This window comes from Sceloporus occidentalis, unplaced genomic scaffold (genome assembly GCF_023333645.1).
Source record: "Sceloporus occidentalis isolate IW3139 unplaced genomic scaffold, rSceOcc1.0.p SCAF_3, whole genome shotgun sequence".
Lineage (NCBI taxonomy): Eukaryota > Metazoa > Chordata > Lepidosauria > Squamata > Phrynosomatidae > Sceloporus > Sceloporus occidentalis.
Genome location: NW_028316983.1, coordinates 171,881,148 through 171,906,484, shown reverse-complemented (window position 1 = coordinate 171,906,484; position 25,337 = coordinate 171,881,148). Strand labels below are relative to the sequence as shown.

Sequence of the window (25,337 nt, the reverse complement as noted above, 5' to 3'; positions counted from 1 at the left end):
GTCTGAGGGGCTCTACAGATGGCCAGGAAGGGGCAGCAACCACATGACGCGGCACTGATCCGGCCTCCATAGATCACAAAAAAGATCCGGGGGGAAAACGGCTACTTTTTGTGCCCTCAAAGGGGTGCCACAGCCACCACATGGTTTGATGACTCCCTTTTGGTGCAGTGTTGTTTGGGTGCAGTGTGCCAAGATGGCGCCCAGGCAGCACGGTGAGGGCTTTGAGTGTGGGAACCCTCACCCCGCCCACAGTCTGGTACTTTTTTCTGGTCTGTAAAGGGCCTTAGTCTTTTTTTAAAAAAGTTTTGGTGTCAGGGATTGAATCTAGGGCTTTAGTATGATTCCTCCACAGCTTGAAGGAGTTCCCTTTTGTGTTATAATGCTAAAAATCTGTGAGTTGTAATCCAAAAAAGTAACTTTTCCAGTTCTACCCTCCCACAGCAGTGCTCTTCTAGAGTTTTCATTAGCACAACACAACTTTGCAGGATACCAGGGAAGCAGGAAATGAAGGTGATACATGACCACTGTGTTCCTCCATCAACATAGTTACGAGATAGGCTTTCAGCATTTTCTCAAATCTCTCCAATACCAGCTTCGAAATCAACTGACAGCCGAAAGGGAAGATGTGTGTAGCTCATGGAGGGATTGCTCCAATACATTTACAGATTGCTCTGAAAACCTGTATACTGAGGCAGCATCTTCATCTCATCTCATCCCAAACTGAAAAGAGTTCCATTGCTTGTATGACAGCTAATTCTTCAGTTTCTATCATTTGAGATTCAGGCCTCTGTGTTACAAAAATGTAGAGCTTACTGGGGGAAAGGATTGGACAGGATTTTTAAAGCATTATGTGTAATTCAAGGAAGATTACCAATGTTTTCATAACAGAAGTGAGGTTTGGGAATAACATCAGGGAGCTCAGACTTAAGAATAACATAATACCAGGAGGTATTGCAACTGAATCTCACAGCAAAGTCAAAGGACCAGATACTCGTCTTTCACAAAGTGGATAAGTCAGTGGGGATATAGTGGTGTGTGTAACTGTTACCCACTCATATTCAATAAGAAGAATGGCTACAAATCATCTACAGAACAGATCAGCATTATGAGAAATGGATATGAAAGTTCAATGGTTTGAGTATGCCAATTTTCTAACAGTGCAACCTTATACATGGCTAATCAGAAGTAAGCTCCATTGAGTTCAAAGACGTTTTCTCCCTGAGCCTGGCATAGTTTAGTCTCCTAACTAGACTGGTCAGTGGCCATGTTGGCAGGAGGACTCCAGGAGATGCATGGTTGGTCAAAAAGATAACTTTTCCCAGCTTTACTTTATCTCCATGTCTGATAGTCTAAAATCTATCTTTCAGATTTTCCAGCCATTGATAGGTTCTTTTAATGATTTAATAAATGCATGCTTTGACTATTTTTTGTCACATACAGAGTGCAGGGGGACAAAGTGATAATTGATGAAACTGAAAGCAGAGAATATAACCACCCACACAAGTTTTGATGCTATATTTAATATTCATTTTGGGAAACACCTGCACTAAGTAGTTTACAGGCAAAATATTAAACACCTCCAGACCAGAGTCACTGTACTACTTTTTCTATAAAGCATTCAAAAATATGTAATGGGGGGAACACTGTGTATCTAAACCATTCACTTTAGGGGTAGTTGTACGTGTACATATAAGAGAAAGAGCTATTAAAACAGACTGAGAAAGAATAAAAAATTAGGAAATGTCCTCCCTTGTGTGCTCTTCCTATAAAAAGATTATACGCTAAAATTCAATCAATATGAACAGAGTCTTTGTAAGTAGATTAGAATTTTAGCAATATTCAGTGGGTTTTCTTTCTCTCTAATGCCCATGTATATTTGAGCTATAGAAATGCAACTTTGGAAGACTTGAAATTTTGAAGTTCTTCTCATCTATCTATCTTGGCATTGTTTATAAATACACTTGAGCTAAACCTCTGGGCAAACACAGCAAAAGAAATATACCATCCTGTTTCCTAATCTAAAAACAAAAGAGGCAATGCTGGCAACTTCCTTTATGTCACCTGTAATGTTCTTAGAATTTTGTTAGCAATTATTATACTGTGAGATATGATATATCAGAGACAGTGGCTGAATCTACATGAGAGCTGTATTCCAGCTTCACTGCATACTATCCCTGTCCCAGTTTGACCCCATTACTTTCACATACATCTGTTTTAACCCAAACTGAAATCAGTTTGGAAAGCCACATGAGATCCTCATTACCTAGCCACATTGGTGCAAGGAAGTGTTTCTGCTGTGTTCATGCATTTGCTGAATCGGTTTATGAATCAGTTTATGTCTGGTCACATGGCCACAGCAGCTGTAGGTTTCTTTGTTAATTTCTGCAATGCATGTGCATATTTGCTTAATCCATTAGCCTCTGTTTTCCACTTCTTCTGATTGCCCACATCTGCTTATATAAAGTAAAGATGATAGACAAGTCAGAGAGGAAATCTGACCTGAGAACATGAGATCTGTTTGGTTTTGTGCCTTCAAGTCATCTCTGAATTATGACAACCCAATGACAAACCTATCATGGAATTTTCTTGGCAGAATTTGTTCAGATGTGGTTTGCCTTTGTCTCCATCTTAGGCTGAAGAAGTGTGACTAGTCCAAGGTCACTCTGTGGATTTCCATGGCTGGGTGGGAATTCAAACACTGGTCTCCCAGAGTCCAACATCCAAACCACTACACCATGCTGCCTCACTGATCCTATCCAAAAAACAACAATCCACCATTGTTTTGTCCGGATGCTGATACAAACATGGGAACTACCCTTCCATGGCTAGAGCAATCAGCTGACCTAGGAGGCCACCTGACCTAGGTGACCACCCACCCACCTTCTCTATCCTCCCCCAATGTCATTGCTATCTAATTTGGGGGTCAAACCACACTTTATAAAAACCCAGTTATTCCCCAAAACAGGAGAGTTAACTGGAAGGTTTTTAAAAAGTCACCTTAAGTCTAAAAAATTTATTCAAAAAAGTGACCCCAAAACCTGAGTCTACTTATCCATGGGTCAATGTAAGTATTGTACTTTAACTATACACACACACACACACACACACACACACACACACACACAAATAAACACATACGTGGCTTTTGGCATATGCTGAAAGATGAGCTGGAAGAAGCAATGGCGCACATGATACACCGTGGGCACGACCCCCATTGTTTTTAATGGGACTCCATCCTACGTGGTATTTCCCTTATGCAGGGAGTCCAGAATGGATCCCCCATGTAAGGGAAGGGCCCACTCTGTGTGTGTATGTGTCTGTGTGTATGATCCTCTGGTGAAAAGCAAGAGAGTAATCTGCCCTAGAAGCACTGATGTCCCTCTGTTCTCTCATCAATCCAGCTTTTAATATGGGCACAAACAGTTATGTGTCCTGGAATTTTGTAAGTTCTTTGGCATTGTTTTCCTTTCCTTCATCCTTTATATCCTTTGTTACATGGCCCTAAATTTTACCACGAGTCATATCCATAATTTTGCCCCCAAAACTTGCCTGCAACTTATACATGAGGTCAACATATAGTTTCATATATATGGTAACTGCTGCTTTTGCCAAAATCCTATGTTCCTCTTCACCACTGTTAACATCCATTTATGTGCCAGGTCAAGGTGAACAAACTGGTGACAATGGAAAAGAAGAAAGCAAAGGACTGTCAGTAATGGATCCATGTACAGGCCTCAGCAGGTGCCCAATTATACCAGTCCCTGCTGATTTCTACCACAGAGTTTATTGGGAGGAGCTCGCACCTCAAAAGTGTGAGGTCGGCAGTGTTGTGACAATAGGCAATGAACCCCTTGACTGTTGAAAGAGCTGAAGGACTTCTTTCCTTAAGATAGTGGTTATTTAGCAGATGAGGTGCCTAAAACATGTGATTGCTGTGAGATTGTGTTCAGTAGTTCATTGCTTTAAATAATTATACATGAATGAAATTGCCTTGAATGGCTGTGATGTGTTTGAATTTAGAATTCTCTGCTAGAGAGCTCTAGTACTGTAGTTTTGGTAAATGTGCAATACAGTTTTTTAAATACCTTGCCAAATCCCAGGACTCCATAAGGTGGAGCCATTACAGTTAAAGAGGTATCAGGCTGCTGTAGATGTGTAATGTAAATACACTATAAGACAATGAAGTATCCCAATCACTGTTTTGCATGGATTTCAACAAAATAAGTTCAGAGGTCTTACAGCAAGTCAACCTCACTAATTGCCATCACATTGTCTCCCCTAATCTGGAAATCTGTGGTCCAGAAAATGGCAATAGTGTTATTGTTTTGAATGTTGCTTTTTCTCCATTGCCACTCATGCTATTTATTTGGACTTCTGCTGCATTCCGTAATATGTTTCTCAGAGGCAAATCCTTCCTTATTGGAAACTTTCAAAACATTTTCAAACAACCCCAGTAACAGCAAAGAGAACACATGAAAGTCTTCAAGTCTGATTCACTTACCATTCCTTATCTGCCCTTTGGAGACATTAGCTAATCATAGTTAGATATTCAGCACAATAGGACAAGTGCATTGTGGCTAATTTTGTTATCCCAGCCAGCATGGAAACTTACTATTCCCATGATCACAGCAGCAGAGGGTTTGGTTTGCTTCTAACTTCATTGCCTTTAGCCTATGGGGCTATCACTGGCAGCAACAAATCTGATGCTGTATGTATGCATGTGTTATCAGCTTTTTGAGTAGATTCTTCTTCCCACTCTCCCCCGCCTCCTCATTTTCTTTCCCACCCAATTTGTGAAAATCTGTGCTCTGGGATGCTTCTCTATCAGGGCCACGCAGCTGCTGTTGTTTTAGATATGGCAGGAAGTAGGTACCGGAAAACACTTAGTGCTCATGGCCCTCAGAAAAATCAAGAAATTCCTGTGATTTACTCAAGTCTCTGGCTCCAATCAAAGCCAGTGACCGGGAAGCAAAAAGAGGCCCTCAAATCAGACAACTGTGTCTGGGCTGCAAATGTCAGAATGGAGGTTTTAGCCATCACCTTCTTGCAGGGTACTCCAGAGATATTTGATATGCCTGTGTAAATCATGAAGTACTTGGCTCTGAGAAAAAAGTTCCACTTCAGTTAACATTGCAGAACTGGGACTGACACGTGTGCAGAGCAAGCAAAGACGTCTGGCTGCTTGCACAGTTTTCAGCAAACTGAGGAAAGCCCCCCCTCTAAAAATCCTCTAGAGAATGAAAGCATCTATAAAGCCCCTCCATTTTATACCATCGCTTTCTTGTGCCCAACCATACACATTCAAATGGATCATCTTCCAGGTTTGTTCACTGTATATTTATGAATGTGTTTATCAGCCACTAGCAAAGAAGAAGCTGTTCAGAATAGCCTGACTGAAAACAACAAACTCACTTGTTAAAATCTAAAGTGTAGTTTGTTTGAAGTTAAACTAGGATGTAACTTAAATCTGTTTTTCCCCCCTGGAACACTGAGGATAGCTGAAGCCCTGAAAGCCTGAGTACAGTATTTGACTGCAGTTTCTAAACCAGTTAAGTTAAAAGCTACAGACAGACACATAGGTAGATTAACCTATCTCTCTCATGTACTAAATGGTTTTTACTTTCAAACTAAAGGAGCCACCAGAACACTTTTTAGGAGGAAATCAGCCTACAACCACTGTAGCAATAAGAGCACAATTCACAACTAAACACTATTAGCTTGAACCCCCACCCCCAGGCTCCTGAAATTAATAAAAGTGGTGTACAAAGCAGTGCTACTTTCTGGAATGCCTCCCTGGCTAACATCTGTAAATGTTTTTCGGAGAGAAATTACATATTAAGACATTTCTTTTTTAATTATACTCTCCAGATGAGATTGGTTAAGAGGAGAGAAATGTATCCCATAACTACTGATGTCAATAAGTGAACAGTCCCCAAAGCTGGCTGGGACTGAGAAAACTCTGCTGCTTGCTGCTTTTGGCTTTGCTCCCTCCTTTATAATGTCAAACTTAGAACTGCCTTTATATGCACTTTCATTTTTTTCCACAGTAGCTCTTGCCAGCAAGCTATAAACTACCGTATATCACTCAGACTTAAGAACCTAAACTTTAAAACAAATTAAACACTTGTTGACATTGTAATAAAAATCAGAACCAAACTGAACAGCTCAGTAAAACTAAATTTCAATGATTTTGTGGATTTAAGATTGTTTTCTAGGATTCCCAGACTCTCAGGGCAGCAAAGTTATTTCCTTTTGGCAGATAATTGGAAGAAGAAATCACTGAATGGATTGAATTTTGGGCAAAGAGGGGGTTAAAGTCTTGATGGAGGGAATTGGTGTCTTCTCTCTCCATTTCAGCTCACAATTTGCTCAGTCTTCAGCAAAAAAAACACTGTAATCCAGTATTTCCCAACCAGACACTTTCCAGGTGTGTAGTCCCATCACACTTACTAGAATTATGGCAAATGTTGTCTAGCATATTTGGAGAATGCTAGGTTGGGAGAAGCTGCTCTAGTCCATTAAGTTTATGAAAATAAAAAAGCAGTGCAAAATAATGATTTAAAGCAGTGTTCCTCAACCTTGGCTCCCTAGATTGTTATTAAACTACACTTTCAAGAATTGCAGTCTATTGCCCATGATATGTGGAGCTTCTGGGAGCTGAAGTCTACAATATCTGTGTACTCAAGGTTCAGAAACAATAACATCTGGATATTAAAGTATTTGTTTGTTTAGACAAGAAAAAGACAAAGATTTGGCCTTGCCAAAAAGCAGGTAAATACATGAATTTTACTTCTCCCTGGTCTTTTCTTATCTTCCATCTCCATACTTAGCTGTAACATTTGATGTTCTTTTTATAACTTTCCCTCCACTCATTCTTTGTGAAGTGGAAACCACTTCTTCCCTGTTTGAATTCAATGCCAGGTTTCCACTCTTCTTAAAACTTCCTTCCAAAACAGGTTGGAACTGAAGTATTTCAGAAATGTGCATAGACAGAAGTTTTCTCTTGATCATTTGTTAAATGCTCTATTTTACAAAAGGTGTGGTGTAATGTGGGGGGGGTACTATATGCAATATGTAGACATGCAAAACATTGAATCAAAGAATCAGCCTTTAAAAAGAATTATGCCAATATTTTAACTGGTTTTGGGCAGGACCATATTAACAAGGAAATATAAAAATGTTATTTGCTTTAGAATAGACCTAAACATTATTTTGGACTACACCTTCCAGGATCCCCCAGACATCTGGAGTTGTAGTCCAAAAAGTAACCTTTCCAAAGTGTGCCCCAAACTGATACTGTTTCAGTATGCTCATATACATGCACAAGGAAAGTCCAGTGTTAAATTGGAGATGGAACGCCTACAAACTGGAGAATCACAGCTGTAGCTAGGATGACACATTATAACTTTCCAAATACCAATAAGATGAGGTGTTCTCTCTGGAACTTTGAAAGAGAACAGAAGATGATCATAGTGAGCAGATTGCTAGTGATTGCTTTGCAAGTACAGTGCAAAATGTTCAGAGTCATTCCAGCTTCTGAAGTGGGCTTTTCCCCCCGTAGTGAATATTACAAATTGAATTAGATCACCTCCAAATGGTGAGAAGACAGGCCTTATGGTCTGGGTCAAATTAGTCAGTACCCCTAAATTCACCCTACTGCTGGCCATGGAAGTTCCTGGCCATTTTCTCCTTTTTGAGAGGAGAAGCAAACAGTTGCTATGTCCAAAGTCTGAAATTTCCCAGTACACAGAAAATTAATGTCCATTGGCTAAGCTGGTTGAGGGATTCTTGGAGCTGTCATCCAAAACAGTAACTTTTCCGAGTGCTGGTCTTTTACCAGCAGTTTACTTTGAGAACCTGCACTTGAGTGCTCACATATGGCTCCCAAAGCTGAGGAAGACAGTGAAGATACTTCTTAAACTCTCAAATCTTAGCGCTTCTCCAGTAAGCAAAGTTAAGAAGATGGAGATTCTTGCATTGTAACTGTTCCACTGAGAGGAATTGTTTGGTAGAGCTAAATGCAGCACAAGTAGTGTATAATTCTTCCTTTCTTGACCCTCTTACAGTATCCTTTCTTATCCAAGAAACAACAAATGAATTAGCAATTTGCTTAGTTGTCCTACATTCATTAATTTCACGATTAGTTTTGTTTAATTTAAAATGTGTATGGAGTTCTGTGGGGGAGATTCTGATTTTTGACTGCCAGTTACTATTCCTAATCTACACAGTTCAATTAACTGGTGAATTTCTTTCATTGTTGTGGTGCTTGGGATGAATTTTGTATGACTTTGGAAAATTCAGAATACTATGTTATATAGTATTTATTATTTTTAAAAAACCTAAACCCTTCTCTCTCCTGGTTGCAGATATAAGTTTAATTAATTAGTATATTATGTTTTAGTAATACTTGACAACTAGCACATCCAAATAATTGCAGACACCAGCCTTGGATTACAAAGGAGCAATCCATTTTCTGAAACTGATGTTTGCCTCCATCTTACACTTTTGTCTTTCCTTCACATGGAATATGTCACTGTACAATCCCAAACTTATTCTTTTCAATTGAAGTGTTCATGATTTCAGTAGAAACTTTAGACATAGGAGGGTACAGTATATGTGGAGAGGAAATATTTGGATGCAAGGGTTTGGACAGAGAAGGTGCTCAGGGAGTAACTCAGGCTCAAATATTCTGTAGCCATGTGATGTGCAGCAACAGCTTCTTTGTCAGTGAATCTACATTGGGGATTAATTTGTGTTTAGTACAAATTTGGAGAGCCTAGCTGCCACTTCTTCTGAGATGACAAACATATTCCTAGAAAGGAGGAAAGGTGGCTAAGGGATGAAACAGACCGCCCCTGACAAAGCTAGATTGAGGCCATGGCAACCGCATGCCATGGCCCCAATCTGCCTTTGCACAGGATGAAAAAGCTGGCTTTTCTGCCCCGCCATGACATGAAACTGGCTTTAGGATACTCTGACAGTATGCAGCATGTAAATGCTGCACTGCCAGAGTGCCCAGAAACTGGCCTATGAGTGGGTGGCTGCCCGGCTTTAAGCCGGCTTCTGGGCATCTTGGCGGCTTGCATCATCTATATGCCATGCCCCCAAGATGCCTAGAAAACAGCTTTTTATGCTGATCTGTTTCACCCCTCAAGGGTAATTTAGAAAGAAAGCAGCAGGCAGAAAATTAAAGCTGCATTTGCACTGCAGAGATAATCTAGTTTGACACCACTAACTGCCATGGTTCAGTGCTGTGGAATTCTGGGAACTGTAGTTTGTTGAGGCACCAGAGCTCTCTAACAGAGAAGGCTAAGTGTCTCAAAAAACTAGAATTCCCCAAATTCCATAGCATTGAGCCATGGTAGTTAAAGTGTGATTATTTCTGCATTGTAGATGCAGCCTAAGTCTTTTTCTTTATGTCTCCATTCTCCAACCATTATTTCTTTCATACAAATTATCCCCTCCCAATGCCACTTTGGGACAATTGGTGGGTACTATTTCCAAGCAGAAGTAGACTGAAGAAGTAATGGGTTGAGAAAACATTTGCACAGCAAATAGGCTGCAGTCATATGCACATATCAGTATGAATCCCCATTGAACTTGCAGAGTTGAATGTTGCAGACACTTGGCTTCAGAATATGTCATTCCTTCTCAGCAAAATGAAGTGTAATTGAAAACTGGAAATCTGTAAACAGGGGGATTGTGCTGGTGGGTACAAAATGTTTGCTGACAAGTAATATGTCTTAAGTCTCATGTGACAATTTTGGTGTGAACCTATCATTGACACCATATGTTTGCAATAAGATGACATGCCCTTGACCATAATTTGAGCTACACTGACTTCCATCTGGTTTTATTTCCACCACAAAGTTTAAATAATTTTAAAATTGTACCATTCTAAGAAATCCATAGTATTTAAATTCTGCTCTCCAAACAGCTTTATATTAAGACCAGAGTGCCTGCTGATATAATCTTTCATTGATCTATTAGAAGTAAGAAAGGGGACTGATGATTTAACTACCAAGGTGTATTCCATTTTCCCAGTTCGACTCACAAGGTTTTGTGTTGTCCCTTCTTTGGGTGGAATGTGTAAATCCAGTTTTCAGAGCTGTGATGCACTGATAAGTGACAGCAAAACTTCCCTGTTTCCAGCGCCTTATAGACATACTTGTGATTACAGCAGAGACATATTATGTTGTTCAGTGATCAGAACCAACAGTTAGGCTTGTGGTAATCAGCAAGGTTCTATTTAATGAGAAAACTTTATGCAATCATCCCAACATTCAGAGAAGAAATGGTGACTAATGGCTAGTTAAAAGAATTTATACATTAGCAAAGTTAGCAGAGGAAGAGGAAATAATTGAATTCAACAGGAGTACAGTTTCATGCCTGGAGAGGCTGCTTCATCTTTTCTGCCAACTACTGCACCCAGGGCATTCACTATTCACTAAGTATAATTGTGAGACCTACACTGCCTGAGTCTTGCACAGTCTTCTAGTCATCAGCACACACAAACAACCATGAATGATTTCTGTAAAAAAAAAATTGCTTGGAAACTGTAGCAATGAAATTCTGTAAAGCAGTCACACTGGACCACCATTTGAAGATAATCAGGCAAAACATGACAGCTTGCATCCTGTTGATAACATACACAGGAATGAGCCCAATTTACCAATATGTATCTCCTTTTGCAGTGGCTAACTTTTCCATGCAGTGACCACCCCACATGGAGAATTCTCCTGCCCCTTGTAGGAGCTTCCTGAAACAGCCATTCAGTGGCCTAGAGAAAGCAAAGGGCAGCCAAGAAAAGATGGTATCCATTTAGGAGATCCTAAAGAAATGAAATGTGAAATGGCTAATCACTTTTTTAGAAATGTTACATGTCCCTAAGGTTAGTCTCTGCAACAGAAAATGGAGAGTGACTCATTGTAACAGAGTTTTAAAGAGGACTCAGTGACCATCCTGAAAATTACAGGTGCATTAATTTATCTTTTATTCCAGGTAAATTGGTGGAAAACATTATTAAAACCAAAAAATGTTAACTGGAATAATTTCTATTATAAAACACCATTATAAACCTTCCTGGGCATAAAATGCTATTTGAAAACACTGAAATTCTGGACCATGGCAAAAACTATTAGGTCGGAATGCACAGGGAAGCCATTGAAATCTACAAACACAGAAACAACTTCAAGAGGAAAGAAGAAACCCTTAAAGTAAACAAAATTTGGCTACCTGTCCTGTAAAATACCAAAATCAAGACCCACAAATGGAAATGAACACCACCCAGGGTCAGGGGTGTCCCAGCAGACAATGGATCACTAATTAAATAGATACACTGAGGCCTTGCCATTCAACAACAGAACAACACAGAGATTAACATATAAATCATTTCCTCTCAACCAAGGGTCACACAGTATATATACCCCACTCACTTCCATGCCAGCATTCTCTGGAGATTCCAGCCACAGATACAGGCAAAACATCATAAATAAACTCTTCTAGAACACAGCCACATAGCCTGAAAAACCCACAAAAATAATTTCCATTGAGCTGGTCAAATGCAGTTTTGTGCAAGTACCATAGGTACACAAACTATCTTATGACAAAAAGAAATGTGGTGACACCTTTAAAACTGACAGGTTTTTATTTTAGCATGAGCTTTCATGGATATAAGCCCACTTCTTCAAATACAGTATTAATTGGTATTAAGGTCTCATGTGTAAAGAATATTTAGATAATTGTGGAAGCATATTTATTCAAATAAGCCCTCACTCAGCCCTTTAAACATTTAGGGCAAGGAACATGATTTGCATCTTTCTAGATCCTATTGCATTCTTTCCCACTCCAACAACTTTATAAATATGCTTTGTATGTGAGCATATATCACTTAATGCATCTGAAGAATCCATGAAAGCTCATGCTAAAATTTTAAAAAAAATTATACTTAAAGGTGCTGCCACATTCCCCCCCCCCTTTTTTTTTATGCTGCAAGAGATTAACATGGGTACTTCTTTGAAAGTTGTCACATGTTATGATGAGTTTACTACACAAGCCTAGACTATTCACACATGATCAGTCTTGGTATATGGGTCTATCTAACTCTTCAACAGCCAGCAGTAAGGATTTTAGAGTTTTTGGAGCATATGTGGGGCATATGCTCCAGAACCAAAAGAAAGTGGGAAATATTTTGGTTACTGGCATTTGAAAACTGTTTTTTCCCTCACCTAATCTATGCTGGCCCCCCACTGGCTATTACTGTTCTGATTTGTCATTTTTGGGGAAATCTTAATAGAAAACAGAGTACATATTATTATTGGGGGCTAAGAAGTAAAATAAAAAGTAGGCTGACTCTCAGAGTTTTCTTTCCCTTGTCCTTTCTAGTTTGGTCCCCAGCTTTCTGATTTGAACAGCAGAAGTTCCATCTAACATATGGCCATGTTGTGTTTGCTTTTTTGTGGTATGGAAATTCTGTGTAAAACTTGAATATATGCCTAGCATTTGTTTCACTTACTTGTGCTATTAGGAATGTAAATATATAACTTTGGTAAAAACATGGTTTTCCTTCTCATTTATTTTTCTGTATGTTGCAGCCTTTTATTACGCTAGGCAGCAATTTATTTACCTCTTGAGTAACTGAAATATCCACTCAGTAGTGGATATCTATTTGTCTGTACCTTTTAAATGTTACCAATCTTAGATCAAATATTCACAGGTCAAATGGCCATATGATGAATCTAGGGATAAGTCCGGTTTGGAACCCAATTGAACCCATTCAAGTATTCTTGTCAAATCACTACTACACAGCTGTAACCTCACTTTACTGGTGATGCCCCCCCCCCCCCAACACACACAGACACACATACACACATGTCAGGGATGAGGAATCTGGAATCTACAGGTATGCCTCCTTTATTGCAGCTTCCCAAATCCCCAGAACCCCCTCAATATATATATATATATATATATATATATGTGTGTGTGTGTGTGTGTGTGTGTGTATATGTATATGTATGTATGTATGTGTGTATATATATATATATGTATGTATATGTATATATATATATATATATATATATATATATATATGGAGGTTGGGTTTCTTTGGTTTTCCTGAAAAATCACACACATTAAAAATGCCTTACAGTGTAGTGGTTTGACTCTTTCCCCACATCCCTCTGCAAAAAAGTTGAAAACTCAGCCTAAACAGGAACCAGAAGTCATGTGAAATGACATGACATCCCTTCTGTATTCACTGCCAACATACCTATCTTTTGATTCTCAGGGGTCCTGTTTTGTGCATTGAACAGAAAGTGCTCTTCCTTCCACATAGTTGCCCACCTCTGCTGTAATGCAGTGGTTTTCACCCCTTGGCCTTCTACATGCTTTGGACCTATACATGCTTTGGACCCCTTTCTTATTATCGGCCATGCTAGCTGGGACTTCTGAGAGCTGAAGTCCAAAGTATCTGGAGAACCAGAGATAGAACACCTCAACTGCACAGTGTTTCTCTAGTAATTTCCCCTCCCCATGCTTCATTAATTTCTGTGTTTATGAAATATTTGAATCCATTTTCATCCCCCATTTTTGAGATTATTTCAGTCCCAAAAACTGGGGACATATTTGGACATTTTAGGCCCCAGACAGGCAGGCCAAAATAAAGCTGCTTCGGGTCACTTTAGAAGTATGCTGTTTAAATGATGCATGTGTCCTAAGAGTCCGGAAGCCATGGCAAAGCCATGCTCCAGTCCTAAGCTGGCCAGTAAAGGGGCGGCTGGTCTGTATAGCCCCTTAGTGATTTGAATTATCTTAATTCTCCCACTCCCCATGCAAATCTACCAAGAAAAAGTTGTCCATTTCTTCTTAAAAACCAGTAACAAGATGCATTCCTAGGAATGAAACCCATTCCACAATCTTTGCTTTCCATAAGTATGAAGCTAACAAAAGAATAAGAGAACAGGAAGAATACTACTTTTGGTACAAAATCATTCCACTTCTGTCAATGGCTGTCAAGCATTACTGCCAAAGCCTCATTCATTTATGAAAGAGGGTCATGATTTATTAAAACCTGCTACTTGTTGTCACTCATTTTTCACCCACTCTATTCTGTTGTTCCAAAAATAGTATGCCCTGTGGTCGTGGCTTATTGTGATTAAAGAGATAAAAATAAGGTTTAGACACAGGGAGAATACCTGAGGTAGTATATGATCTGGTTCCATCATGGAACATGTGGTTATATTTTCCATGGCACTGTAATATCTCTCTCTCTCTCTCTCTCTCTCTCTCTCTCTCTCTCTCTCTATATATATATATATATATATATATATATATATATATATAATCTTTTTGTTGTTGTTTTATTGTTTTGGGTTTACTTGTTTGTTTTTTAAGACTGTTGTACATTCCCTGCTCTGTGCCTCAGGAATTAATACAGTTTCTGAAATGATTTTTTTCATCCATGGCAGAACTTTGCCAATTTTGGAATAGAAATCCTAACACCTAAAGTTTGGACCTCTTGAGTTCTTCCTTTGTGGTTACGTAAGATTCCTAATCTGAGGTCCAGATTAAATGAGCTGTCAGAGGGTGGGGGATTTGTAGCAGGGCCATGGCTTTTGGGAGAGAGAGGCAGTGAAGAGAGGGGTGTACATGTTCAGGAACAGCAAAAATCTGATATTAATACATTGTCATACACTCTCAGCCTCAGAGGATGGCAATAGCAAACCCCCTCTGAAGAATTTTGCCAAGAAGTGCTCTGTCAGATTTGCTAAGCTCTGAAGGAGGTGGGTAGGACTGTTATGTCCTTGGTGGAAGCTAGCTTGGTCAAGTTTGCTAGGTTTTAGCAATCAGGTAAGAATATCAGTTACATTCTTCACAAGCTCCTTTGCTAATGGTTCTCTGCTGTTCAGGGATAAGTCAAAAGGCGCAAGATCTTAAATCTGCTATCTGAAATGATTGACATTCACAGCAGTATTCTTTTGTGGAGGCACTGAAGCACATGCTGTACAGTATCTTGTTAATTTAAACATTGTTCTCTTTTTTTTTCCAGAAAAAAAATTGGACTCAAAAACCTAGGGACCAATTTTCAGTAGGCCCATTAATCTTGGGTCATAAAATTGCAAATTCAGCATTCTGTAACCTATGTTTTAAACTGTCTGGTTCCTCTGCTATTTTACAATCTTTCTTTGACGTCTCTGGTCCTTCACTTACACTTGCAAATGATGGATAACCTAGTAAAGTCATAGCAGATCTGAACTTGCATTCTTCTGTGTATCAAAGCTTTCACCATTGTAATCCATAGTCTTCTCTTAGTGTTCCTTTTTTTTTTTCCTTTTGCAAATGCATTTCCTATTGGCTGGGACTGGCTTTTGTTGCATTGAACCTAGTTTAATAGGAATAGCAGCTTCATTTATATAGTACCACTTTTTACTGCACTAAGCAATATCTAAGTGGTTTATAACTGTAAGCTAATTTCTCCCAACAACCTGGGTACTCATTTTAGTGACCTTGTAAGGATGCAAGGCTGAGTCAACCCTGAACCCCTGGCTGGGGTTGACATAATCTTGGGAAATATTTATTCTCTGGCTACTGTATTTCAACTATATTACAATTAATAGACATTTTCCTTAGAGTCTGGAAAAGATTGTCCTTGGATTACAGCTTCCCGAATCCCCAAGCTTGCATGGCCACTTTTCAAGCTCTGCTTTTCTGATTAACCATAGTGGGACCAGAATGATACCTGCAGGCCTCTGTTTCATCACAAGAGATTTGCTGTTTCATGGAGCAGCCAAGAAATATATGGAGGGGGGGGGGGATTTGAAAAAGTTTGTCTTTCATGCATTTTAATTTAGGATTTAGCAACAATGGTATTTAAACTTTGTATGTTAATTTTTAGAAGTAGACCTGCTTCATTAACTCTGACTGCTTTTCATCACAAGATAAAATAGAAAATTATAGTATCGGTAATATTGTTTTATTTACTACAGTAGTTTCCATAGCAAGGTCATTGTAAAGTTACATATCAGAAGAAACAAATCCTTATTAAACTAAATTGTGGTGTAACAGCCTGCCACATCCTGTTGCAGTGGCTTCTTGTGTGTGTAGCAACAGAGAAGTTTCTTTTTCCAGACCTCTGACAGGTAATGTTGTCACATGACAAACCTGACTTTCTTAACTCTTTATGTTGGACTTTTTATATATTAACAATACATTTTGTCGGTGGGAAGGTAAGTGTGATTTTTGGAAACTATCCTTAATTTGGAGCACACTTTGAGAAGCTGTGGGTGTAATTGGCAGGTTGTTCAGAAAAGAATACTTTAAGAAATGTGAAGTTCTGTTTTAGGAAGAACTGTGCTCACCTGCAGGGATGTAAGCTACAGTTGTGTACACATTTATTTGGCGGAAATTCCCATCAGATTTTATACTTATTTTGTATAGAATGTATACAAAACGTATACAGTACATATATAGAACTGCATGGTAAGTATCACACACTGCAACCTCTTGAGGAAAAAGTGACTGTTTGGTTTTGAGCATTCCAATTTTCTGCCTAGTTCCATAAGGCTGCATCTGTACAGCAGAAAGAATCCAGTTTGACACCACTTTAAATGCTATGGCTCAATGCTTTTGAATTCTGGGAATTGTAGTTTTGTGAGACATTTCATCTCTGTCAAAAAGGTCTGGTGTCACAACAAATGACAAATTCCAGGATTCCATAGAATGGAGCCATGGCAGTGAAACTGGTGTCAAACAGGATTGTTTCTGCTGTGCAGATGCAGCATCAGTTATCCTACTGGTAGGATGAATTCCAGATGAGTGTTAGAGATTTCAGAGATGTGCTTGCCTTTGTAATGGCCAGGAGAACCTTTAGTCGGAGAACCCTATGGAATCAAAAACAGACATTGTTCACTATTTTTAAATGTTTCAATAAACCTCTGGCAGTTTGGGAAACAGCTAATTGGATTAATTTCTGCTTTTGTTTTTTATTTTGTTTTGTTTTAGATAAATTATCTGCTGTCTGTACAGTTGTGGGGAATCAATCCAAAACATGACATTTTATTTTTGTTTGAGAGAACCGTTATTATTTTTGTTAAAGACAGAGCTTCTCTCTGGGTCTGTCTTAAGTGGCTGTATAGTAACCTGTGTATTGCCCTCAAGGTGTTGATTAAAACCTTGTATTGAGTTGTATTGAGTATGCATTTTTAAAAGAGAACATATTTCTGTGCCATTCAACCAGAAATATTTAACTTTGGACTACATTTAAATAGCAACAGCAACAATAATAATCTTGCTGTTGGTCGTGGTGGTATTTCTCAAGCATTAGCGTATTCCCTGTACTTTCTGACAGCCAATAAAGGGTTTCCTTGAGGGATGTCTACTGATGTATTTATTTTTTTGTTTTGTTTTCGGACAGGTGTTGAGAAGTGGGGAGAAACATTATTATTATTATTATTATTATTATTATTATTATTATTATTATTATATCCCGCCTATCTCCCAATATTGGTACTCACCCTAACAGTGACGTTATAGTATTAGAAATATATTTTATTTATATTATGATCTGTTAACTGGATCAATACACTATACCTCTCTCTCAATCGCTCTCTCTTTGATTTGTCCAAAATTGATATCCCTCTTGCTTTAGGGCTACAGCATCTTCTTAAACCCAAAAGTTCTGATAGAGACAAAACTAATAAGCGTGGCATAGTTTGAGACTTGGACTATGTCTCTGGAGACCAGGGTTCAATTCCCTACTTGGCAGTGAAATCCACTGGGTGATCTTGGGCAAGTCACATGATCTCAGCCTCAGGGGAAGGCAATAGCAAACCTCCTCTGAACATACCTTGTCAAGAAACCCTATAATAGGTCACCTTAGGGTGGCCATAAGTTGGAAACATTTTGAAGGCACACAACAACAGCAACATTTATGTTTATGTTACATTCAGAGGATTAAAACCAATTATTAATCCCAACTAGAATAGATCCATTGAAGCAATGGACTTAAATCAGCATTTATATCAGCCCTATTGATTCAGTAGCTCTACTCAAGCTGAGACTAACTATTAGAGCAACCAGTAAGATAAGGACTCTGTTTTTATTAATGCAAATGAGACGGTGCCAGTGGAAACCAGCCAGTGGAAGCCCTTGTGGTCTAGGAACAAGGCATCTGGGAGGGAGTAACTGGATATGGGGAAGGAGAAACTATATTCCGACTTATGGCATCCATCCCAGATGCCTGGTTCCTGGACCTCAAGGGCTTCCACTGGCTGGTTTCTTATCATGTTACGTTCTTGGCATGGAAAATCCCAAACAGATTCCTGTGGCAACGGCAACATCAGCTTGCAATGACAGTATGGAATCTTCCCATGTAGAGGGGCAATGCTGGTGTTGCCTTGGGAACATGGGAACGAGTTATGCTGCAGCACGTTCCACAACACAAATGTTACATAAGAAGTTCCCCAAATAATACATTTCCTACCAACAAAGATGAAGGAAACTGAAGTATCGTTGCTAAGGGTTCAAATACCACTCCAAAGACAGGAGCAGCACATGTACTAACAAGATTTCAAAGGTGTCTGGTTCCAAATAGTAGCTGACAATGTATATGCTTGCCCTTAAGCCAAGGGGAGGCCAATGCAGCCCTCTAGATTTTGGACTTCCACTTCCAGCACTCCTAGCATTCCTCAGTGTTGGCTTTGCTAGTGATGAGGGTTGTTGTCCAACAGCATCTGCTGGATGCACTTTCCCCAGGCTGGCCTTGACATGATACTGAATGTGACTTTGATAATTCTTAGTTGGGTTTTTTGTGGGCTCTTCGGGCTATGAGGCTGTGTTCTAGAAGAAGTTTTTCCTGACATTTCACCAGCACCTGTGGCTGGCATTTTCAGAGAATGCTGACATGGAAGAGAACGTGATTTATATACTGTTGGTTGAGAGAAAGTGATTTACTGAAATAACTCATTCAAGATAGCATATCATATGTAAAAAGGTGCACCAAGCACTCAGTGACTTACTACCTTTTTTTTAAAAAAAATCTGTTTTGGCCTTTGATTTAACTTATTTTCTTCTTCTTCTATGAAATGTGCTACAGAACTATTTTTTTAAAAAAAAAATCAACACTGCAGATCTCCAGGAAGTTTGTTTTTGATCAGCATGTCCCTCTCTTGTTCAAGCACACAGGTTTATCTAAGCAGGAATGATCAACAACCCCTAAGTATAGGGACATGTGGGCTTTTCCAGGCAAGTTCCATGACGTGGGCATGTATTTCCCCTTCCCTGTGATGTTAGGAAAGCTCCAGAGTGGTGACAGCCTCACTGATGACATTTTGTCTATCTTAATGTAAATCGGGCAGTGGCAGAGACCACAGGGAGGCAGAGTGGAAATAGAAGGGATGTTGTGCGGCTCACTGTTGATGGCCTTTGCCAGGTTCAGTCATTTCCTGTCCATCTGCCAAAAATCACAAGCGATAACTGGACATAACCAGAGTGTGGGAAACAACACAGCAGTATGCCGTGGGAGGAGGGAAATGCGAGAGAGGAATCATGAGTAACAAAAACACACTACTGTCAGTCCTGCAAGCTAATAATGAGTCTATGGCCATTGTTTACTCCTTTAATAAAATCCCATGTGGATATTTTTTTAATTCACTGCCTCATCCTCAGAAGCATTCTGATGCAGAAAAGGCTTTCATGTGTTTGGGCCATTGAAGAAGCCACAGAAATTTATCTGTAAGATTCTGATTGTGAGCATGCAAAAACACCAGCTTTGGTCCCTGCTTTATTGCATCATCTCTTCCATTGCAAAAACATCAGAGTATGGGAGTCCTATTCAAAAGTATCATAGCCATTTTCACATCTTCCAGTCAATAGTCTGCAGTTCATGTGCTGTTCCTTCAAATTCTGTTCAATTTACATGCAGTAGATTAGCCCTTCTGTTGCCCTTCTCTTCTTAATTATTTTTGCCTTCCAATGTGTTTTGATGTTTTGTATGTGACTAATTTGGAGACAGAATACACATGATACAATGCAACAAACCCCATAGCATTACTTTACTAATGAGAACCTTGAATCCACACACGAGTTTAGCATATCAGTTCCTTTGGAATAATGATGTTCTTTTTGCATTTAGACCAATCTTGATCTGCTGTTTAATTGACATTTTATGACTAGCACCCACAGTCACAAAGAAACTGGCTACCCTAATTCAAGTGTTTTTAAATGTTGCTTTCAGCTGAAGATGGTATGGTAAGAACACAGTGAAATAATCCTTCTCCACTTGTGTTTTTTCTTCTTTGCAGTAAATGAAATAATACGCAATGACCTCTCCAGCACCAACGTCCATTCATAGCTGGCTGTCTTGAAATCTAGTTTTATGCTTAGCTGACACAATGGCTTCTGAAAAGCAGAAGATAGTTCCTGGTACTGCTCTGCTCTTCCGCTTCCTCGAATGTTTGGAACAGACAATTACCTCTCCTTTTAATGCATTTGTGCGTGCAAGTGTGCATGCACTATATATGAATGAAACTGGCTGGTTTCGGCTAAGAAAACACCTCTTCATCTCAAGGAAAATGGAGGAAATGAAATATGAATTGTGTGTTTCATAGGTTGGCATAAAAAATGTACCTGGTTCAAAAGTTGATTTCCCCCCTCCTTTGGGCTCTACTGGACTACAACCCTGAAAGTGCCTTATTTTGTTAGAGTGTGGCACCAGGACATTTTATTGACACCTTTGGATTTGCTGCCACCCAGAATATTTCTGGGCACAGAAGCTATCTAGCAAATCTAAGTATTAAGAACTATTTGAAAGTAAAAAGTGCATCTCAGTTCCATGATTTCTTCAACTCCTCCCCCCTTGACCTCTGATATCAAGCTGCCTTATTCCTGATGCCTTTTTCTAAAAAATAAAATAAAAATCAATTATCATCATCTCATATGGATATTTTTGAGCCTATGACATGACATTGTTCATGGTCTGTAGGACTGTTAATTATAATAGCATGTTAATATTTTGACATAAATCAGGGCTACAGGTATAGCACAAAACCGAACAGCAAAAAAAAAAAAAATTAAGGTTGATGGACAAAAATATTACAATCTTTTTGTCAATTGATTTATCTGTATGCATGTTCATACAAACTATAATATATGCATATATGAGTATTTATACTTGGCAGATATACCTAGTTGCCTTGCAAAGGCTTTGGATTTAGCAATAAATTTCTGCTTCTGAGAATGCAGTCCAGACCTAGGCAAATATTCTTGCCAACTCTATATTGTGGGTTTGTTATTTTAAGACAATTATGCATTTTCTTTCCTCATGCTGATAAGCAAGCACTTTAGACAGTCAAGAAGGATGCATATGAAATATGTATTAATTACCAAATGACAAAAGGATGAGTTAAAACAATTGTAAATACTGCTAGTGAAGAATGTAAAATATTGTGCAATTATAAAATTATTATTCCACTTAAGCCTTATAGCTCTCTTCTCTGTGTACAACAAATATTACTAAAACCAAATGTTTTAATATGCAATGCTGTATAGTATGTTTTCAGAGTAGCTCCATGTTTGTAGAGTACATATAGAATATAAGCATGTCGTTAGTTTGCAACATTGTATTTTGTACAATTAATAATGTTACCAAGTAGCTAGCAATGGCATTTTATTTCAGATTTTTGAAAGAAAGAAAGCATGGCTTCATTTTTAAAAACATTTAACATTAATATCGTGCCTTAGGAAATATGCGTGAACTATGTCACTGTTATTTAAGGTGGCAGTCAAGTGCAGTGTACAGTTAATGCAAACTGAACGGGTTTCACAAAAAAGTGAAACAGTCCTAACCATTTAGAAATATTAATCTGTACAATTATGTCTTACTTCCTTTAAAACCCTCACACACAAAAAGCCATATTTATAACATTTGCACATTACTGTGAAAATATAAGGATGTAATATGGCTGAATGTAAATACTTGTGTCCCTGGTCCTTCTAATTGGCCGATTTTTCCCAACTATTAAGCAACAGATATTTACCCTGTACTTAGCTTTGTAGACATTGCATGTATATCTTTGAAACTGCCATATTATATAATAAAGCACAACTTTCAGCAGAAAGCTTACTTTTAGAGGGGTTCATTGTTTCCCCACTCTTGGGTGGAAAGTTTCATAAAGTGATAAGCTTTTATAAGTGATACGCTGAATATATGCTGTACAGTGCAAGCAATTCCATTTCAAGTAGCTTTCAGTCTGCTAATATAATCATTTTACAGTCCACCAAGAACTGCTTCAATCTAACTGCCATTCACAACAACAGGAATGTGTACTAGAGTCACACTTGGTGGATTGTACCATATTTTTGGAAGTATCTTGCCAACAAGAATTGCTTCTTCTTTCATGTTTTCTGTGTTGAAAGGACATAGGTGCCAAGACAGAAATGGAGACCCAGTGTAATTCTCAGATGTTCAGTTCTCTCGCTTTTCCTGAAATGTCAACAGAGTGCAAATGGAGGAACCTCTGGATATGCCAGAGGATTTTTGACTCTGTTACAGAAATATCTTGGGTGAGGCTCTGACCACACAAGCACCACTATGTTTGCATTTCAGCAATAAGTTTAGCAAGATAATCACATGTATTGTTCCCAGTATGTCACATCTTCTCCTTTGTTACTGTTCATTTTTATTTACGCCTTTTAAGCTGTTTCGGAATTTTGTTACATTCAAGCCTAGCTCTTAAAATACTATGCATCTCTTGTATATGTATTCATGAATAAAACCTGTATCATGAACTCAGCTCTGATAAGAATTTTACATTCATTTTTTATGGTTTGTTTCTGTTTGTGGGTTTAAGGGATAAACATCCCACGGAGCAGAATGAGGTGAGTAAAAGGTGATGGGGCCTTGAAGTGGTAGAGTACATGGCACTATTGAAGATGAAGAAACACACTTGTGAATGCCCCTATAGAAAGTTACTATTTGGATGGGAAATTCTTTGGCCATGCTGTAAACCAAAGAACTTATTCCAAGCTCTGGGAAGGAGAGAAGAAAGAAAGAAATTGAGGAAACTTTCCCTTAACAAAAAAAAAAAAAAGACCCAAAAAACTAGTCAGCTCAGCTAAAAGCTTTCTCCTTGATATGCTAATCTTCTGGTGAAATTCTTTTTTGACAAAAAAAAAAAAATCAGAATTGAAAAGGGGATTCTCACACCTGCAATCTGACCTAGTATGCTTCATGCTCCCACTTTGTTTTGCTGCCTGCCAAGACCAGGCCTCAGTCATTTTTTTCCAGAGGAAAAATAACATGTATCAACTTTCCAACATATGCACTTGTTGCAAAACAGGCAGATTCTTCCCACATGACACTACACTTGATTTCCAACCTTGGAAAAGTTACCTTTCAGACTACAACACCCAGAATCTCTCTACCAGTATGGCGATGCTAACTAGGAGATTCTGGGAGTTGTTGTGCAACAAACAGTGATTCTTCCAAGCTTTTGCTTTATTTAAAACACATTTTCCCAAGATGGGGTTGATCATGTTAGATGCTGCACTTGAGAAATATGGTATATTGGCACATTTGCAGAGAAAGTGCAAGCTATGTGCTGATGAACACGCACACCATTTGCTCACATTTGGCTTCTTCCGCTGGCATACCCTTCAACATTTCAGAGATAATAACTGGGACACAACTGGCCAAGCAACATCACAGTAGGGTCAAGATGGCAAAATGTAGTAATGAGGAAGAACGAGCAAGCTACAAGGAGCAGCAGCAGTTTGCCTTTGACCAAACTGCCTGGGAAGGACAAGATTCTGCCCCCTCCTCTCCTCTCCCTCCTTCTCAGTTACCTGAGGGCAAACTACTTTTGCACTCTGAACTCAATTTGCAGCAATTGAAGTAAGGTGAGGACAGAAGGAAAAAGTGGGAGGATGAGAGAAACTGAGACAGCTGAAAAAGCTGGGCTGCTTAAATGGACCAGGAATTGTTTGTTCCATTATTTTTCTAAGGAGGAAACCACAGCTATCTTCCCCAATGCCAAACCATAAGTCCTTCGCTAAATGTTAGCCACAAGACCACCGTAATTCATTCAACAAAGTTGGGTCAAGGCTGTAGATGGAGAGGAGAGAAAAGAAGAGAGAGAAAATAAACATTCATTCATGTAAGATTTATTCTTGGGTTTGAACATGTTTTGCAGGCACAACTATGAAGGTTTCCGAGGGTACAATACCCTCTGAATTAGCAATAGAGCTTTTTCTCACAGGAATTACTTGTTCGCTTTTTAAATGCACTTGGAGTGTTTATTCACACTTTGCAACTGCAGTGTTTTGATACTACTTTAATTCTCAGTATCCTGGGAACTGAGCCCTCTCAGCTAGAGAGCTCCAATATTATAATTCAGGAGCAGGTATTAGAGGATTCTGAGTCCCACAGACTACAAATCCCAGGATTCTGTAGGATGAAGCCAAGGCAAACTGGTATTGAACTGCTATAATTATGTAGTGTGAATACATCCTGGGCAAGTAAAGTGAACATCTCATTACGCTGCCCTGGCCACCCAATCTTTGTGGTAAATGTGTTAATCTCTGGTATACATGTAATTTATTTTTTCCTGTACAAAAGCATTGCGTTAGGAGTGACATGCTTCTAAGGCATAGTTTTCACTTCATTAATTAAAAGTTGCATATGGATATATAGTCTTTTGATGTTTTACATGATAGAAAAAATATGTGGTGCTGGGTGAAATATTTACAGGGTATAAACCTCTGGTCTTCAACAAAGGGCTCATCTATCAGGATAGCTACCTATAGGTCTGGTAATTGACCTAAAACCTTAACATTTCCCTTTTCCTTCCCCACACCCAGAATCACGAGATTTAGGAATAATAAACATTCCATCCATTTTCAACTGACGCACTTCAACACAGGAATCAGATTACACTGTAACACTGTAAAATACAACTGTTCATCACTTCTGTAAGGTGACAGAAAACACAGAGGGGTTATTATATACCATGTAGATCTGATTTGTATCTCTGTAATGTACTATTGAACGATTTGGAAATTAGAACCATCAAACTTCACCAAATGTAGCCATTTGTAGCTTTGTCTACTTCTGTTCTATGTCCGGGATGAATCTAGAGCTGCCTGGGCGACACTAGATTTCTGGCTGACCTCCCTGTACCTCTGTATGAGGCCTACAAACAGACGCTGATCAGTATTTTTTCACATGCATTGGAGGAAATAAAGAATGGTTACAGTTCCCTTGTGGTAATCAGCACACTGGTTCATGTTCATTACATCAAAGTAACGGCTGTTAGAGGGCCATCATGGTGTTGTGGTGCGAGTGT

The 25,337-nt window shown here is 38.9% G+C and overlaps 1 protein-coding gene across 4 annotated transcripts in view; it reads left to right on the top strand.

Annotated features, from left to right (window-relative positions):
- The window catches only part of NFATC1 (nuclear factor of activated T cells 1), a 155,240-nt gene extending 132,472 nt beyond the window's left edge, over positions 1–22,768 (top strand). For 3 of the 4 annotated variants that reach the window (XM_089516901.1, XM_089516900.1, XM_089516899.1), the window contains one exon: positions 20,298–22,768. In XM_089516901.1, the coding sequence (XP_089373027.1) occupies positions 20,298–20,347 (50 nt within the window). In that variant the 3' untranslated portion in view covers positions 20,348–22,768. The remainder of the gene's footprint in view (positions 1–20,297) is intronic. The other variant, XM_089516902.1, reaches the window with a different exon arrangement.
- Positions 22,769–25,337: the final 2,569 nt, after the last annotated feature.